General features: G+C 37.0%; 1 protein-coding gene across 3 annotated transcripts in view; it reads left to right on the top strand.

The window, feature by feature from the left end:
* Nucleotides 1–19,074, top strand: part of CHL1 (cell adhesion molecule L1 like) — a 100,875-nt gene extending 81,801 nt beyond the window's left edge. For 2 of the 3 annotated variants that reach the window (XM_010590043.2, XM_003409782.3), the window contains 9 exons: nt 3,006–3,228; nt 4,522–4,637; nt 4,765–4,969; nt 5,172–5,294; nt 8,550–8,729; nt 11,983–12,144; nt 12,753–12,884; nt 14,997–15,069; nt 18,665–19,074. In XM_010590043.2, coding sequence (XP_010588345.1) covers nt 3,006–3,228; nt 4,522–4,637; nt 4,765–4,969; nt 5,172–5,294; nt 8,550–8,729; nt 11,983–12,144; nt 12,753–12,884; nt 14,997–15,069; nt 18,665–18,881 — 1,431 coding nt within the window. In that variant the 3' untranslated portion in view covers nt 18,882–19,074. The remainder of the gene's footprint in view (nt 1–3,005; nt 3,229–4,521; nt 4,638–4,764; nt 4,970–5,171; nt 5,295–8,549; nt 8,730–11,982; nt 12,145–12,752; nt 12,885–14,996; nt 15,070–18,664) is intronic. The other variant, XM_010590044.3, reaches the window with a different exon arrangement.
* Nucleotides 19,075–19,838: the final 764 nt, after the last annotated feature.

The raw sequence follows: 19,838 nt of genomic DNA, 5'->3' as shown, positions 1-19,838 counted from the left end.
AATTACCACATCCACTCAGACATTGACTCACAAAACTATCTAAAAAATAATGGTCAGAGAGACACATTTGTACTAAAACAAAAACAGTTGATCTCCCACAAACGGATTAATAAAGCATTTCAACACTAGGAACGGATTGTCCATTCTTAATTTTGTTGCCGTTCTTGTTTGTTTTTACATTAAGCATAAGTAAATTAAAAGTAACATGTTAAATTTTAACTTTATGGTAGAGCTAGTCTTTTTAGTTCACATTGTCTTCTAAAAGAAGTCATTTTCCATATATTAGGTGGGTTATGAATCACCATATGTTTTCAGTGTCAAAAAATAATAATGCCCTACTCTTCAAAACAACAGCAAAAAAGAGCCCACTGCAAACCTGGTCAGTTAAATAATTTTATAAAAAGGGTTTTTGCTTGACGTTTCCAGTGTTCTTAAGCATATGCATTTTATGTTAATTTTGAGCTTCCCTTAACCAAATATTAAATTTCTAATTTCAAAGGCACAACAAAAACCCCACAAATGTTGGGAAATAGAGATTTCTTCAGTCACTTGGTTATATGGCCACAGCCAAGTTTTAACTGCTAAGGGACCTCAGTTTTATTATTTTTATTGCAAGAGGAATAAGAAAATCCACCAACTTTAAAATGGAACTGGAAACTCTCATGGTGTAGTGGTTAAGAGCTACACTGCTAACCAAAAGTTAGGCAGTTCAAATCTAGCAGATGCTCCTTGGAAACTCAATGAGACAGCTCTACTCTGTCCTATAGGGTTGTTATGAGTCAGAATCAACTCGATGGCAATGGGTTTGGTTTGGTTGTGGTTTAAAATGACATTAAGGCATTACAGCAAACTATCCAGATTCTAGATCAGTAGTATAACCTTGCTTGGTTCACAGATCTCTTCTGACAGTAGTATAGGCTCTCTTTTTACAAAATTATACACAGAAAGTTTTGCTAACCATTTCATAGGCTTCTCAGATTCTTTGAAGGCCATCCATGGAACTTGTCTAGGGATCCCTAGAAAAGTTGGCCAGTTGCCCTCAAGTTGGTTCTGACTCCTGGTGACCCCATGTGTGTCGGAGCAGAACTGTGCTCCATAGGGCTTTTAATGGCTGATTTTTCAGAAGTAGATCTCCAGGCCTTTTTCTTAGGCACCACTGGGTGAACTTGAACCTCCAGCCATTTGGTTAGCAGCTAAGCACGTTAACCTTTTGCACCACTCAAGGACTCATATATGCCCAAGTTAAGAAACCCTTTTCTAAAAATTCCTTCCTCATGAGCAGCTTTATGGGGAGAGGGAGAGGAGTGTGGTCTTCCTCACTGCTCTGCCCTTGCTCCTTCTGGCCTTCCCTTTTTTGGAGCGCTAATTTAAGAACTTGCTGAGGTTGTATTGGTCATTATTGGAAAGCCATAGGCAAAGCACTCCCTCTCTTACTTCAGAAGCCCAGGCACGAAAGAGGCTGGGAATTTAGATAAGCAATTCTTCTTAAAACTATTACCTCTATGATACAATTTATTTTAAAATTTGCCAGAGGGCTTTATCAAATGAAACTATTTTCCTTGGAGAAAAACAGAGTAAATTGAATAATATTATTTGTGCACATATAATATCAGTAGAGGCTGAGGGAATTATAATTACAGATTGGAGTGTGGAACTAAAAGCTTGTGGTTCAATTCATCTGGGCAATTTGAAAGCCTCTGGTGGATTTATATCCATATTATACTAAAAAAATATTCCGGGCCAAAATTTTCCAACGAATGCAAGTATGAACAATGACTGTGGAAGATCTCACAAGGTTTTTGTTTTGTGTTGTTTTTTTTCTCCCAACTAATTTAAGTAGTCACCTTAGAACAAGCATAGGCTTGAAATCATTTTGCTGATATAGCACTATGCTTTCAACCTAATTCCAAACACACCTCTAATAAGTAGTTTCATAAATTAGATTGAGCCGAGAAGCATTACAAATTTTGGAAGAATACCACATATGACATTATTGAATTGCCCACATACACCGACAAAACTACTGTTTATGTAAGTCAATTTTATGAATTAGAATCACATTTTTAAGTGTATTTTATATAAGTGATTCATTTAAATGCATATCCCCATTTTTGTGAAATTTAACAAATGGTTTAAGTCACATCAACAGTTTTTTGAATTGAAGTATTGCTCAATTAAAAACAAAATGGAAAGAACCAATTTCCTCTACTAGAAATTCTTCCATTAAATATTCCTTTACTACTATGAAAAGTGGGGGCATTTTCTCTTAAAGAAAGAAACAGAATAGTCAAGGAGCTGAGGAATTGCTTTATTACAGAGAGGAGATACAGCTTCTGGGCATTACAGTATAAACATGCATATTCTCCAAAAATACAGTTTTACTTATTCCTGTAATGGAGGGGAGATGGAGAAGAATGGAGCCATATGGAGAAAAGAGTCCTACCTGAAAAGCTGTAGGGAAATCTCACAACCATGGAATTCATGTCCATGCCCTTCATAAACCTGCCAATTCTTTGGGAGTGGAAATGTAGAATACACAGGAAAGCATTAACAAAAGTTAAAACCCTCTGTGTAATTTCTTAGTAGATTCCTTCGTATATGAAAAGTTAGATTGAACCCAAGGGTATAATCCAGGCATCTAATGTGTGCACTTCTCGATACTTAGGGAAGTAGGGGATTAAGTTTCAAAACGAAGCTTACAGAATGACAAAATTTTTCACAATTGTTTCTAAACCAAAGAAACGCTCCTGTATTGCAGTGTTTCCTATGCCACATAGAAAGTTCAGATTTCTGGGTAGTAATCCTGCGATTCCAGTTCATTGGGTGGGATGGGGCCTGGACATGTGTGGGATCACATCCACATCATGTGATCATGAGGCAGACAATCAGTCAACGCCACAAGACACACAGATCTATGGCTGGGATGAAATATCAGGTCAGTTGTTGCCACCATCTAGCAGCACGTATCTGTGCTCACACCACATGTGTCTTGCCTTCTCTTTTAGCCTTTGAAATCCATGGAGCAGAATGGACCAGGACTGGAGTACAGAGTGACCTGGAAGCCACAAGGAGCCCCAGTGGAATGGGAAGAAGAAACAGTCACAAACCACACCTTGCGGGTGATGACGCCTACTGTCTATGCTCCATATGATGTTCAAGTCCAAGCCATCAATCAACTGGGCTCTGGGCCTGAGCCTCATTCAGTGACTCTCTATTCTGGAGAAGACTGTAAGTGATGCACTTGAAAGTCCTAACCACTCCAATAACAGTTCATCTCAAGATATTTTTCTGTGGTCAACAGACATTTTTGAGCACCTACTGCATGCAAAGAAGATAGACTAACTGTAGCAGATAAAAGAAACTTAACACTTGGTTCCTACCTTAGGGTTGACTGAAGGACATTTGTTTGGTATAGAGTACTAAGGAAATTTTGTGAGATTTTCAATTTTATTCAGTTTCCAGAAAGATAGAGCCACTTCTGTATTGAAAATTGAGGACCTGGAATCATCAGTGTAATCAGTTAAGCAGCACAACTGTCCTAACATCTTTAATTGTGTCTGTCCTTACTTGTCAAGGAACTCCCACTGCCTGCTGCTGTGCCCTGGGCCTCAGTTACATGTCTGAAGCCCTCCCAACACAGAAAAGATACAGACTTAGACTTATATATGGAATTTCATACACACACACAGACATACACACACGTAGCCACAGCCTTGCAGTACTGGTTGATATCATATTATTAAATACTGATTCCAAAAATAACTGCTATGAATGCAAAAGGATTATTGGAAAAAGGAAAGATGCTGAACTCCAAATAACTATACATTAGAGCTTATTTTCATTGGTTCTTCTAGCACACACAGTAATATTTTCGTAGAAGAATAGGAGCAAGTCGAGAATGAGAAATGACCAACTCTGTATTCACTCATTGTTCCATTTCTTCTATCCCAATAAAAAGACACAGGGCATATCAACTGTGTACTAAAATATCCATCTAGGCTGCTCTGGTTTGGCTTACTCTCCTGTAGTAAGCTCCCCTATAGCATAAGGATGATAATGTTATCACTTCATAGGATTGTTCTAAGGAGATATGAGCTGATACAGATAAGTCTCTTAAGCAGTGCCTGACACAGAGCACATGCTTAATTCATGCTATCTGTTATTAATGTTTGAATTTCCAAGAAATTTTATTTATATTACTAGTCTAGTTCACTTGCTTCCAAAGGCAAGATACCCACAGAATATTTCCTTGGCCATGGTTCTAAGTTTCCAGTTATATTTGCCCGTATTGTGGCCATCTGGGGAGCTGCATTTTTGATGTGGTACAGGCCATATTCTTCTGGAAACCTCAATGGGCTAAGAAACTCTTCCATAATGAGAACCTCTCTTGGTTCCATTCGGAATTGGTTTTATGAAAGGTTTTACCCCAGATTAAACATTATGAAAATGATTTTTGGTGCAGGACACAAGTCATCACACTTAGAGTTTATTAAAAACTAATCAATCTTATGTAATTAACAGATCCGGATACGGCTCCAGTCATTCACAGAGTGGATGTTATAAACAGCACTGTAGTTAAAGTTACGTGGTCAACCATTCCAAAGGACAGAGTACATGGACGTCTAAAAGGCTATCAGGTTTTTAACATATTTTTTTTTTCTTCTTCTCATTGTCGAATTAGTGTACTTCCTGCAAATAAGAACTAGTTTCAGAAGAACCTGCCACACTGGTTGATATGTTAAAGCCTTTCTATTTTCCTTGCAGATCAGTTGGTGGAAAACAAAAAGTCTGTTGGATGGAAGAACACATCCCAAAGAAGTAAACATTCTAAGATTTTTAGGACCAAGAAACTATGGAATGGTTCCTTCCTTAGATGCGTTCAGTGAATTTCACTTAACAGTCTTAGCCTATAATTCCAAAGGAGCTGGTCCAGAAAGTGAGCCTTATATTTTTCAAACACCTGAAGGAGGTAAGAGAATAACAATGTAGAATAATGCCAACAATAGAAATTATCCAATGGCCAAATAAAACATTTCCTTATTATTAATTAAAATGTACTTGACATCAATTACCTTTTCAATTTTTATAAACATTTTTCATCTAATAGGAATTTTTTTTTTTAAGAAAGTCACCAACTTATGAGTGTTTATAATTGGTCTTGTGTTTTCTAGTACCTGAACAGCCAACTTTTCTCAAGGTCATCAAGGTTGATAAAGACACTGCCACTCTATCCTGGGGACTGCCTAATAAGTTGAATGGAAACTTAACTGGCTATCTATTACAATACCAGATAAGTAAGTAGAGATTTGAATTGGAGTTAGCCAATTAAAATATTTTACTTTTGGGTTGAGTATTTGGTTTGCTATGCTGGGAGTCTAGTGATCACTTAAGGCCATGATTTGTAGTCTGGTCTACTTCCATCTAGTGCCAACCAACCAACCAACCAACCAACCAACCAACCAACCAACCAACCAACCAACCAACCAAACAATTGCCATTGAGGCAACTCCAACTCATGGCAATCACAAGTGTGTCAGAATAGAACTGTGCTCCAGAGGGTTTTCTGTGGCTGTTTTCTTGTAAGCAGATGCCAGGCCTTTCTTCTTAGGCTCCTCTGGGTGGACTTGAGCCTCCAACCTTACAGTTAGTAGCCAAGGGTGTTAACTATTTGCACCACCCGAGGACTCCTTCTTCTAGCCAGTGGTCTGTAAACTCTGATTTGCAGGCCAAGTCCTCAGCTTGCTGCTTGTTTTTATAAATAAACTTGTATTGGATCACAGCCCTGTCCATTCACTTAGGTATTGTCTATAGCTGCTTCTCATTACAATGGCAGAGTTGGGTATTTAGATCACAGACCGCATGGGCCACAAAGGCTAAAACTTTGTTGACCCCATTTCTAGGAGAAAAGAAAGGACGTGCCAATCAGTACCAGGAAACATGACTTTAATATTTATAGATAAGAGGCCTTCAGGATTAAGGAATATGCCAAAGAGCACAGAGTTAAAAAGTGATGTCGTGGTGATCCAAAGCTAGCCTAACTCCATGGTGCCGCACACAAAATGTCTATGCTGCGCTGCCTCTTCTGCATCTAACGCGTGCTTCCAGTCTCAACCTCTAAATATCCTTCTGTCTGTAGAATCCTCTATTGGTGGCCTGTAAGAGGACTAACGAGTTGTCTCTGGACCATTGCTCAGTATACACTGCCCACATTCTGCAATTCCAGTAGGTTGAAAACAACACGATTAGAAAAAATTAGGTCGTTTTTAATCATAGCACCTCCATCTCTAATAGTCTACTCAGCTAAGCATCATCTCAAAATGGAGATGAGGGAACTGAAGTCATAGAAAAATTTACTAACAGTTCCACCCTGGAATTTTTAAACTCTGAGGATATGAATACCTAAGCAGTCAAAACACTAGGTCTACAGAGGCCCAGTCTACACAACTTGCAAAAGCCACCTTGATCATAGTCCTAATATGCCACACCAGTTAAAGATTTGCAGAAATCCAGGCCAGGTGCTACTCAAAAATGCCGTTTCTACTGGGATTATGAGCTTGTGATATCCTCTGCTGAGTGGGGAATATATGTTCAAATAGATAATAGACATAATCCCAGAAGAAATAGCATTTTGAGATTTTTGAGTCCTTGCTATGTAGCAGGATGAGTACTAAGCATTCTTCCTGCACATTATATCATTAAAATAAGAAAACTATGAAGCATGTACTGTCCCTAATTCATGGAGGAGGAAACTGAGACATGTAGAGTATGTTTGGCCAGAGTTCCACAGTAAAATCAGTGCTAAGCAAGGTTTTGAACACAGGTCAGTCTCTTTCTAGGCACTGAGCTCCTAAGCCTACACCATTCCATGAACTGCTTTTCAAAAACGTGCAAAGTATTAAAGAAATGGGGCCTTGGTGGTGCAGTGGTTAAAAGCTCAGCTGCTAACCAAAAGGTTGGCAGTTCGAATCTACCAGTTACTCTTTGGGAACCCTATGGAGCAGCTCTACTCTGACCTATAGGGTCACTATGAGTCGGAATTGACTCAACGGCAATAGTTTTTTTTTTTGGTTTATTGAAGAAATATTGGAGATTTTTTTAATGTCCATTTGTTTGATAAGGATATGCCTTTTCCTTATCACAACAATAAGAAAGTCAACACTAGTTAAACTCCAGCCCTCATATTTATCTGTATGTAAGATTTAAATTTAGAACATGGAGAGAGGAAGCTAAAATATTAACAGTTGTAGTGATTATTGTACTGCTCTATACATGGAATTTTAGAAAATAATTATGTACAATTTTGCTATTATTATTATTGTGTGAATGTTTAGGTATTTTGCCCTTTTTTGTTGCTATTATATATTCTAAATAGTTGTTTGTGTATATGAGCACTCTATATATATACTTTTCTGAATTCTTATATTAATATGATTGCGGTAGTTGTTCAATTGATTCCTTGGTGTTTTACAGGTATGCCCTGAAATAATCTATAAGCAGTGATAATTTTACTGGCTTCTTTCCAATATTTGGATCTTTAGTTTCTTTCACAGGTCTAATTGCACTGTATAGAGCAAGGAAGGCATTTTTATGTTAATAATAAATACAATTTTCTCTTTGACCTTGTGTGGTGTCACGGACTAAGGGTCAAGAGAATTTTTTTCTAATCCTTTTCTTGCCTGCATGGCCTTGGGCAAATCATTGTATCTCTTGCACTATTTCTATAGTAACCTTATAGTACTTGGTGCCATTGCGCAAATCTCATGTCCTTGCTGGGCTGTAAATTCTGTGAGAGCAGCTACTTAATTCACCTTTTTTCACGTAGCCCTTTACACAGTGCTAGCAGACAGTAGATATGTAAAATACTTGGTCCATTCATTTCTTGATTTTCCATATACTGCATACTTATTTGATGCCACATATTAAACTAGAAACTGTAGAAGGCACAAATAAATCATTGTCCAAGTTATTTCCTCAAAAGGATAGCAATTAAGTGAAGTGGAAGGTGAAGATATAATAATGGAAGAAAGTCTGTCATTTTAATGGGTATGAGAAAGGTAGAATTTGGGGTCCAGTAAGAACATGGGCTCTGGAATCAAAAGGCTGTAGTTTGGATTCAAATCTCAATTTACCAATTATTAATATTGCTAGGGAATCCCTGGTGGTGTAGTGGTTAAGAGCTATGGCTGCTAACCAAAAGGTGGGCAGTTTGAATCTACCATGTGCTCCTCGGAAACTGTAAGGGGCAGTTCTACTCTGTCCTATAGGGTCGCTATGAGTCAGAATCGACTGGACGGCAATGGGTAATGGGTTTTGAATATTGCTAGATGTGGGGAAAGTGTTAAATCTTGGTAGACTTGAGTTTCCCCATTTATAATAAGGGCATTATAATTTAATCTACCTCATAGAATTAAATGAGTTGATGCATATAAATAAGTTAGAGCCTTGCGTACCACAGGCATAAGGAGAAGCAAAAACAAGGAAAGAGACAATGTAACTTGAATTAAGTACTATGAAATTGGAAACATTGTGGCTCATGTTTATTTCTTTAGTAAATGACACCTATGAGATTGGAGAATTAAATGATATCAACATTACCACTCCATCAAAGCCCATCTGGCATCTCTCGAACCTCAATGCAACTACCAAGTACAAATTCTACTTGAGGGCTTGTACATCAAAGGGCTGTGGAAAACCAGTCACTGAGGAAAGTTCCACGTTAGGAGAAGAGAGTAAGTGGTTTCTGCATGCCTTCTCTTTTTAAACAATTTTTCTGAAAGGAGCATGCCATGTTAGACACTGTAAATTAGAAATTATTGTGATCCAAATCTGCCTGACCTTTTGTTTTCCACTGATTTTAATTCAGAATTTATTTATCTTGTTTGTAAAGTTCATATTGACTCAATTTATGGATTTCTACAGAATAGCAATCAATCCATAGTCTTAGTACATATAAGATCAGGAACTATAATTTTACTTAATTAAAATAGAAGGACATAAAATCATAAAGGTATTCACAAGGTTAGTAGAGGCATATTTTTCTTTTGGAAATGTTTCCATAGAGAAAAATATTTATCTCTTGCCTTGGAAGACATTGTGCAACACTCGTCCAATAAATCTTACTTCCGTGCCTTGTCTCATTTATACATTGATTCATATATAAATTTTATTTTACTCTTGGGTGGTTGCTGCCAAATAATGGCTTCAAAACAGTCCCTAAATCTATGTTTTCCTTTTTAAAAATTTTCCTGATCCAATTGCACTTTTCCATTTTTTTTTTTTTTTAACCTTATATCCATTTCCCTTCCCACATTATTTCTTCAGTTACGGATTTTAGCAGCATCCTTGCTAACCTTTTTATGATCACAATAGGAAGTCAACGGAAAACTAAGAAGGTAGAGGGAGAAAGGGAAATGGATCAGAGAAATTGATGTAACTAATCAATGGATAAAGGGGGTCACGTGTTTTGTTTAGGCTGGTCAGGTATGGGAGGCTAAGTAAGGGAAGAAGGGAATGGAGATGATGGAAGGGAAATAGAAAGGATCATTTATTTATCATGTGTTGTGTGTCAGACACAGTTCTGGATGTTCTTCAAAACTGTAGATGAGAGAAAAGGTAGAATCAATGGAAGAAACACCAGGAAGAGGAAATAATAATAAAGAGAAAATTTAAGTTGTCCATCTTTTGTTAATGTTGCATCTAAAAATATAGGTTTGTCAATCCATGTGTTTGTGCGTGAATAGTTATGTTCTGACCTTCATTGTCAGTGTACTTGTTCCTTCCTCATTGTTTCTATTTTATCTAAATAATAAATGGTTTTTGTTTTTCTCATACTCCCTAAACACTCATAACTTCCTTCAATGGGAAAAATATAAATATTCAAATAATTTCTCAAGAAAATTACTTCCAAAGTTGAACTGAGCATCAAGTGAGATGAAGAGCTAATTTATCCACTCATACAAGTTAGATGTAAAGATGGTGATTGAACAATTCCTAGTAATTAAAAAAAGATTCTAATTCTCAGATGTTTAAAATTGGCATCAAGTGTTCAATATGAAGGAGACAAATCAGGATAGTAGTAATATAAATACACAACTTCCATATTTTTAAAATAAACTTTAAGGCATGGAGATGGTTGCTATTTTGGTAGAACCAAGACCATTGTATGCATGAGAAATGCTAGTTCCATTTTGCCCATTTGCAGCACATAAGAACAGAAGATTCACAACCTTTCTTACAATAGGTACACATTCTAATATAAATGTTGTAAAATTTGATTCTGGTTGCCTTCATGCTTGACAAATTGTTTTTAGAGGATGGAAAATGCTGTTTGTATGATTTTATAAACAAGGCTGTATCTTTTCTGCAAACTAAAGATGTAACTTTATTCATTTGAGTGTCTTCAAGTAAATGTCTTCTCTGTCTTAGATGCTGGTAATTTGAAAATGTTTCTTACTGGTGTGTTTGTGCTCTTTTTCAGGAATCTACATTTTCAGTATTCTACCTACTGCCCCTTTCCCAGTTGATACTGATTTCTCTTCTATAGGCTTGTCTTCCCCTCATTTATACAGAAGAATCTATAATCTGTTTTCCCACTGGGTTTCTCCATGATCTTTGAAAAGAGAAAAAATACATATATTTTAATTGAGGAGATACATCTTGTTATCATTAAACACTCTGAAAATGTTAACTTTGGTGCAAACTGGAGTCTCTTACTGTATGTCTTTCTTCTCCCAGCCCTGCCTTGCTGACACACTTTAACATTATTGTATTTATTCAAAGGATGAGATTTAGTAGACAAGCATTTTTTTCCCCTGGTTATTTTCTGATAGTTGGTCCAATTTTAAGATGGTTCACATTCCGTAATGAACAAGAGAAAAAAAGATGGAGTTGAACAGAAATATTCTTTTGTGTGTGTGTCATTAGCAGTTTGAATAAAATACTTGCTTTCCTCAATATTTTTCAAAGCTACACTCCTTAAAGATTACTAATATTTCTGTCTTTCAAGGTCAAAATTAATTGCATCTCTATTTCATTGGTGCTCAATCTTGAAGGCTTTGCTCAACTAATATAACTCTGGCCTTCTTTCTCCTGTGGTGCCATTTTTCAATGATGCCCTTTTATTACTCAGTAACTATATATTCAATTTTTACTCTATGGTAAGAAATTATAACTAAATTTAAAACAGGTTTCATAACTTCTTATATTCTTGGCAAGGAATATGTTTATTTTCACGTACAAATTAGTAACACTTTCTGCTTTATGTTTACTGTATTGCATTGATTCCTAGCAAAATCATGGATCAAATGCAAAAATATGTATATTTTAATTCAACTTGACTCATGTTTACTACTCTGATATTCTGTCATTAACATAATGATATATTGGTATTTTTTGAAAAGTGGTAATGTCTCACACCATCTCAAAATCTTAGTGAAATCCATTTAATTCAAATGCACCTATAGACATGTACTTTATGTCTCTTAAGTTTCTACAAATATCAGATATTTAATATATGACCATATCACGATGCTATTCCATCATACGTATGGAGGAGAACAAGGCAAAAAGAATTAATATATAGTTAATTAGGATTATGTCACATGTTGTCAGTTATAAGCCAAAATGACCATACTGAGTTTCCCACTTGGTTAGTAAAAATCAAAATTGTGTGTTTTTAAGTCTGTATTTGGTTTTGAACAATTTAAGTGATGAGGCAAATTTATAGCACTATTTTCTCACTTAAGAAATACGTTCATCTTAAAGTGGCATTAACTGAATTTATTTCATTTACTCAGTTTTAGCATGTTATTAAAAATACACCATGCAATGTTATGATTTTCTTGATCTCTCTAAATTCAAGAACTCTTTGAGAAAAAATGCTACAAGTGGTTTTCTTACTCATCTCAAATAACAATGTTTTTACTTTTCATCTCCTGTTTCAGTGATTACAGTTCATATGATTTAACTGTGTACATTTTATAGGTAAAAGTATCGGGAAGATATCAGAAGGAGTAAATCATACTCAAAAGATTCACCCAATAGAGGTGTCTGAGTCGGGAGCTGAACATATAGTTCGCCTATCGACTAAGAATTGGGTTGATAACAATAGCATTTTTGAAGATGTAATTGAGACAAGAGGGAGAGGTGAGAAATGAGATTATATTTGGTGCAATCAGAGACAAATCCAGTGCTCTGTAGATTATTTCATTGTATTTATTTCCAATATTACGGATAAAACTATGGAGCACATTTGTTTTGTCATAGCATTCTCAAATTAGCACAATGAAAAATGTTCCACAGTGCTCCGACTTACCCCTTGTTATTTTCACCAGGGTGGCTGCCTAAAAATACTATCTCCTGCTAATTAACACATGTTAATAACACAAATTAAAAGGAAAACAAAAACCACAGAGGCTCTATGGCAATCTGCATCTAAATAAGGCAGTTCTGCTTTTGCTTCCTCTCTGCTACTTCTGTATTTAACCTGATCTGCATCCACTATCCTTCTTTGATTTTCATCCACAGAATCAAACGCAACTTAAGAAGACCCTTTCTAAAGAAAGAAGGAATGCTGTATCAGTATTTCCCCCAATGAAATGCCCCTCAAATCACCTACCCTCTGGGGTTGCTCAAAGGAAAAGTGAAATTGATACTCTTTGATAATTTTTAAAAATGATGTCTGATTTTCCTGGTGCAAAATCTCAAAGACTGTTTTCTAGTGTCCAATGTTGTGACTTCTCTCTGTGCAACAGAATATGCTGGTTTATATGACGACATCTCCACTCAAGGCTGGTTTATTGGACTGATGTGCGCCATAGCTCTTCTGACGCTAATCTTGTTAACGGTTTGCTTTGTGAGGAGGAACAAAGGTGGAAAGTACTCAGGTAAAGCTGTTACAGAATTACAGAGTTACAGAAAATGTGGATTTCCACTTCATTAAGTAGTATTTTCTGGGAGGCATTCTTCAGAGACATCTTTTATTTCTATTCTTTAATTTCACATTTAAGTCAAATTTATATGAGGAAATTAGACATAGAATTTACAGAGAAGAAAAAATTTCTTTTCTTTTCTTTTTTAGCAAAATGTATGGTCTAGGAGCCCTGGTGATGCAGTGATTAAGAGCTCGGCTGCTAACCAAAACCTTGGCAGTTTGAACCCACCAGGCACTGCTCGGAAACCCTGTGGGGCAGCTCTTTTCTGTCCCATAGGGTTGCTATGAGTTGAAATCGACTTGAAGGCAGTGGGTACATGTATGGTCTAGAATATTATCTCCAGGTGGTTACTTGTTTTCCAGTTCCTAGTACTTAAAATAGGCTCTATTTTAAGCCTATTTGCAGTGCTGGCAATGCTTCCATCTTCTTTTTTCTGTTTTAAAATATAAGAGGTGTTTAGGAGACATATTACTAAGTTTTAGTGTCTTAGAAAAAAAGGGCCCATCCTTACCATGTCTCTATATACTTACATGACCCAAAGGTTTTTTGTATGACTGTATTCTACAGTGTTGACTCTACCAGTCAACTTGGTTAAAGTTAACCCTTGTTGGGAATACACCTCTTATTAGCATTACATATCTTTACACTGCCTCTTGAATGAATATGTAAGATAGAAACAAAATCCACCCTGTTGTTAATATGGGATGGTTAAGCCCTCGGCTGCTAACCAAAAGGTTGATGGTTCAAACCCACCAGAGGCACCACGGAAGAAAAGACCTGGTGATCTGCTCTCCTAAAGATCACAGTCTCAGAAGCTCTGTGGGGCAGTTCTACTCTGTCATATAGGGTTTCTTGACAGCACCTAAGAACAACAATAACAACATTATTAAAGTAATGGTTGGCTTTACTTCAATATTTAATTTCCAAATGTATTTTGTCTTTTTTCAAATATACCAAAGGAAAAACCCAAACCCATTGCTGTCAAGTTGATTCCAACTCCAAATATACATATTGCAATATTATTATTTGCTTAGTATTCATGATGTCTTTATATAGGACAGGAAATATAGGTCCTGCTGCTATTAATTTGCTGATGTTCAGATTGGTGAGTTCTTATTGCCCTATGTTTCATCCAGCAAATATTTATAGGAACCCGCCATATATACAGAGCTACCATTAGCATAATTCCTAAATTTTTCTACAACTATAGGAATAATTTATTCAGTTATGTATTTTACACTTTCCTGTGAAGACTGAATTATTATGGATTAGGTTTTCAAAGACTAATGGATATTCTAAGTAATGAATTGGAAACTTTTAAGAGATAAAGCATTTCCCTTTGAGTATGCCCAACAAACAGTCATTTGCAAAGTAAAACCCTAACCACATTCTACCAAAAAAGCTTCCCCAAATCGTGCCCATAAAGAAACAAAATCAGCATTTCATATTCCAGAAAATCTAAGAGAATCTCCTAAGGTCTCTGGTCTTAGTGAGAAGTACCGTGGTAAAACGATGGTATCTCCTCAGGTAAAGAAAGATTTTTATCTGAGTTTTCCCAGTGAAATGAAGCAAGGCCCTTCTTGTCCTCCATAGCATTGTTTAGAATAACTCAAATTTTAAAATGTCACTATGGTCCTGAATATTTTGATTACCGAGGTAACACTGAGTAACGGAGTATCACCAAATGATTGATTGTTTTACTCTCTTTAGCTTCATGATGTAGATCTGCTATGAACCTCTGATACCTTCAAAAAGCTTTGGATAGTAAAATAAATGCTTAGTAATTTGATCTTCATTAAGAGACCTTAACCAACTTTGACCCCTCCCATAAGGCTTATTGCCCACATGATATTGAGTAGTCACGTGAAGTTTGGCAACGTGCGGAAACTCTGACAACAAATAAGTAGACCCCAGAAAACCTATTTTCTGAAAGAAAACTTGCCTCACTGGCATTAAGAAAAAACAAACAAACAAAAAAATGTTTTTAGCGATTATCCATCTCCCAACAGCACTGGTTAAATACCTTTAAAAATTCTTTGCATTCCTTTTTCTTTTTCCTTTTAGTGAAAGAAAAGGAAGATTTGCACCCAGATTCAGAAGTTCAGTCAGTAAAAGATGAAACCTTTGGTGAATACAGGTAAACATAAGGTTCCATGTTCAAACACATCAAAACACATATTCTTCAGGTGACAAGATCAAAGGGCAAGGTAGTATTTATTCTTAAAACAAAGGTTAGTATATTGTAATGCACTTGTAAAGAATAGCTTGAAAAAGTAAGGCCAACTTGAAGCCTTAACAACAGAATTTCTGTTTGTGGGGTGGGGGTGTGCTTAAGAGCCAGCGTCGCGATAGAAGTGTGTGTTAGGAGACTTTCCCTCAAGCTGTATGGGTAAGGCAAGGACTCAATTTTATTTTGACTGAATTTCTGGAGTGATTAAATCATGTTGAAGCCACTTTTCAGCATGGCCGTTATGAACTCAGGTTGTATCCAGTTTACATCCACAAACACATATTGTATGTACCTACTGTGTGCATCTACAAACATAAGTGAGTTACAGATCCTGTCCTCAAGATATACCTAGCCTGCAGAGGGGAGAAAAAAGGAATAAACCAAACCCAAACGCCATTGCCATCATGCTGATGCCAACTCAGGTCGATCCCCCAAGTTTCCGAGTAGAAGGCACTCCGTAGGGTCTTCAGTGGCTGATTTTTTTCAGAGGTAGATTATCAGGACTTTCTTCTGTGGGGCTGCTGGGTTGATCAAACTGCCAACCGTAGAGTTAGTAGCCATGCACAAACCATTCGTGCCACCCAAGCACCTCTGTACAAGAATATTTTTATTATTATTAGGTACCATTGAGTCAATTCTGTCTCTTAGTGACCCTAGATGGCAGAGTAGAACTGCCCTATGGGGTTTTCTAGGCTGTAATCTTTATTTATTTATTTTTAATCTTTATGGGAGCAGATCACCAGGTCTTTCTCCTGCAGAGCTGCTAGGTGGGTTCGAACCACCAACCTTTTGGTTAGCAGCCAAGCACTTAGCCATTTTGCCACCAGGCCTCCTATAAATGGAAATAACTGTAATTAACCAAATAGACTAAAACAGAAAAAAGGAGAGCAACTACGTCTGCCCAGGAGTGATTCTGGAAAGAGATCACCCCCCAAAAGATAAGCCAGAACTTAAAGGATGAGAAAGATTCTCAAGTGCAAAAAAAAAAAGTTACTCTTAACTGGTGAGCAGAGGGTATTAAAGTGTGCCATACATTTGAGAGATAAGCAAGAAATCTAGCATGAGGTCGATAGCTCTTGAGGAACTGTGGAACCTCTCACTCGCCATTTTTCTTCCCCATCTTAGCCTTTCCACCACCCTCTCTAGTTCTTAGCTCTTCTTGCTTGGGATGCCATCATTGTCCTTGTTTTTCTTGCTTCTACTCAATTGGTACACTCTTTTTATGTTTTTATATTTTTTGAGAAGTCACATTAAATCCATTCCAGAGGAAGCATTAAAGGGAAGAAAAAAGAAAGAAAATTGAAACTTTACTCATTACTGTTGTATTAATTACCAATTCCTTCATAACCATTACCCCAATACTCAGTGGCTTAAAGCAACAAACATGTACTATCTCACAGTCTCTGTGGGTTAGGAATCACAGCAGAGCTTCGCTGCATGCCTGCCTCTGGCTCAAGGTCTCTCATGAGGCTTCAGTAGCATTTTGGTCGGGGCTGTGGTCTTACCTAAAGGCTCAGCTGAAGCACAAGCCACGTCCTAGTTCAAGCATATGGGTGATACCAGGATTCAACTTCATGCAAGGTACTGAACTAAGGACTCACGGGCTATTGGCCAGAGACCATCCATAGTTTCTTACCATGTGGACGGACCCATACAGCAGTTTTCGAAGCAGCAGCTGGCTTCCTTCGCTGTGATTGAGCGAGAAAGAGCACTGAATTTGGAAACACTAGTCTTTTTAACCTCATCTTGGAAGTGATATCCCATCACTTCTGTCATATTCTATAGAAACGAGTCAATAAGTTCAGTCAACGCTCAAAAGGAGGAGATTATGGAGGGGTTTGATTTCCATGAGGAAGAGATCACTGATGGCATGTGATAACTGCTTAATGTACTTTTGGAAGATAAATATTATTAATTCAATTTTATACATGAGAAACTAAGAAAACACTTTCTCCAAAAGCTTATATATAGCAGTGAATGGAGCTCAACTAGAATCCAAGGCTCTCATTCCCTCATACTGTGCTGCTTCTTTAAAAAAATAGGTGAAACCAATCCCCCTCACTAGCTTAACAAGTCATCCCTTTGTAGTAGTTAATATACTTTCCAACCTCTTTCTGGACCCAGTTACTGCATCAGTCAGGATACAACTCCAAAATGTTTTTTCTTCCACTTGGAAGTGACACATGTTATCCTTGCTCACTTTTCTTTGACCAAATGAAGTCACATGGTTGATTGCATAACTCAAAGTGGTCAGGGATATGCCATGCTGCCAAATTTCCAGAAAACTGAGAGCTGGACGTATTTGACAAACAGCACTCATGACTAACACAAATGATAAAGTGATATTCTTATTTTGGAGTCCTGGTGGTGCAGTGGTTAAGAGCTATGGTGAGCTATAGCAAACTACAGCTGCTAATCAAAGTGTCAGCGGTTTGAATCCACCAATCGCTCCTTGGAAACCCTAATGGCCAGTTCTACTGTGTCCTATAGGGTTGCTATGAGTTGGAATTGACTTCACAGCAACAGGTTTGATTTTTGTTTGTTCGTTTTATTCCTATTTTAATTATATTTTCCCCAAATTCTTCCTTACTCAAATTTTATAAAATTATTTAATTTGATATACAGCTTTGTAGTATTAGTTGGTACTTCCAAAACAAAATCGTGATCAGAAATTTAGAAGACCATATCATTTTATAGACATTTTATTTACTCAGAATTTCTTTTGTTGAAGATTAAAACCCAACTCATATAAGTATTTATGCTATTAAACTGCCAGCCCTTTCTTTTTCTTTTCCTTAAAAAAAAACCTGAGGTAGTAAACAATATTAGAAAAAGTTCTTGGGTTGCAAACAACAGAATTAAATTGATAACCTGAACAAAAGAGACATTTTTAGAAGGCTATGAGGGAGCTTAAAGGACCCCTGGTGGTACAATGCTTAGTTAAGTGCTCGGCTGCTAACTGAAAGGTCAGTGGTTCGAACCTACCAGCAGCAATGTGACACAAGAAAAAGGGCTTGATGATCTGCTTCCGTAAAGATTACAGCCTGGGGCAGTTCTCTGTCACGTGGGACTGCTATGAATTGGAATCAACTTGACGGCACCTAAAAACAATGTTAGGGAACTTAACAGGATCAAAGGTAAGGCCAGGAGATCAAGACTTGGGGACATGGAGCTCCAAAAGCCTATGAAAGCAAAGAGAACTGCGTTCATCCTCTTTCTATGTCACAGGCTGAGCTTCTCCATATATCCCACAAAATCTTCCCTTAAAATTCACACCAGTGTTGTGAATAACAGAAAAGAGTTTCTCAGTTACGCAGAATGGTACAATCTGGTTCTGACTTTTCAAATGCGTATTTGTGGAAATGCTGTTTGGGGTTTATTTCTCCATCTTCAGTGCTAATATGAATGTCCTGAAAATTATAAGTCCTATTAGCACTTGAGTCTTGCTTTATAAAAATACCTATTATTAGATTTTGTTGAACTATTCTTTTTTGTTTTCTAGTGACAGTGACGAAAAACCTCTCAAAGGAAGCCTTCGGTCCCTCAACAGGGATATCCAGGTCACAGAAAGTGCTGACAGCTTAGTGGAGTACGGAGAAGGAGACCACGGTCTGTTCAATGAAGACGGATCATTCATTGGCGCTTACACTGGATCTAAGGAGAAAGGATCTGTTGAAAGCAATGGAAGTTCTACTGCAACATTTCCACTCCGGGCATAAACACGTGCCAACAATACTGATGGTTCACACCAACCTTCCATATGTATCTGTTCAAGGGAGCAAGACCTTTCACATAGGAGTAAAAACATGTAGGCAGAGATTTCATCTAGAATTCAAGCATTCTAGAATTGTGTTGAGAAAAATAGCACTGCCTTGAAAGAATGAAACGCCAAGCACTTCAGGCCTTTTTTTTTTTTTTCAGGTGCTCAAAATGCAGAACACAAAACAAATCCTGTATTTAGATTCACCTCAGTTGAATCCAAAGTACCCATTCAGTGTACTCCGTATGTACCTGGTTTTCCTCTGCAGCGTGTTTGCTTAGGTGTTGCTGCCTTGGGGGCTTTTCTCTGCGTGCACATTTGTACACAGTCTCTGAGAACTTTCTTGGTGACTTTGCTTCAGTAGAGGTTAAAAGATGGTAAGCAAACTGGTTATTTAAAATGTAAAAAGGGTTATGAATGTCTTGTTTAAAACAGTTTACTGAATATATACAGTCTGAAGTTATTATTTAAATTTTGAGTAGCAAGAGTCTTAGGTGAACAAGTGACTAGTATTTATTCAGCTCCTAACTATTTGCCCAGAGATGGTCATGTTTAAACAGAATTATAACTTTTTTTCAGTTTCAATATGGATTTTATATTTCTATTAGTTATGCCATCAACAGACATCTCTCTCTCCCCAGCCTTAGACTAAATTCAGCTGCAAAGGAAGCAGTGGTCAGAAGGTGATCTTTGAAAGAATGGTCATGAAGTGTCCGTTATTCTGGAGTCTAATAGCTACATCTATTTAAACGTCCATTTCTAAATTGACTGCTTTGACCTTTTTTCTGTGTTTATATAATGGTATGCTTGCATATATTTCATGAATGCATTGTACATATTGTGTTAATATTTACACAAGTTAAAATATAGATGTGTTTTATTTTGAAGTGAGAAAAAGAACATTAACAGGCATGTC

This window comes from Loxodonta africana, chromosome 22 (genome assembly GCF_030014295.1).
Source record: "Loxodonta africana isolate mLoxAfr1 chromosome 22, mLoxAfr1.hap2, whole genome shotgun sequence".
In the NCBI taxonomy this organism is placed as follows: Eukaryota; Metazoa; Chordata; class Mammalia; order Proboscidea; family Elephantidae; genus Loxodonta; species Loxodonta africana.
This window is presented reverse-complemented; position numbering and strand designations above follow the sequence as displayed.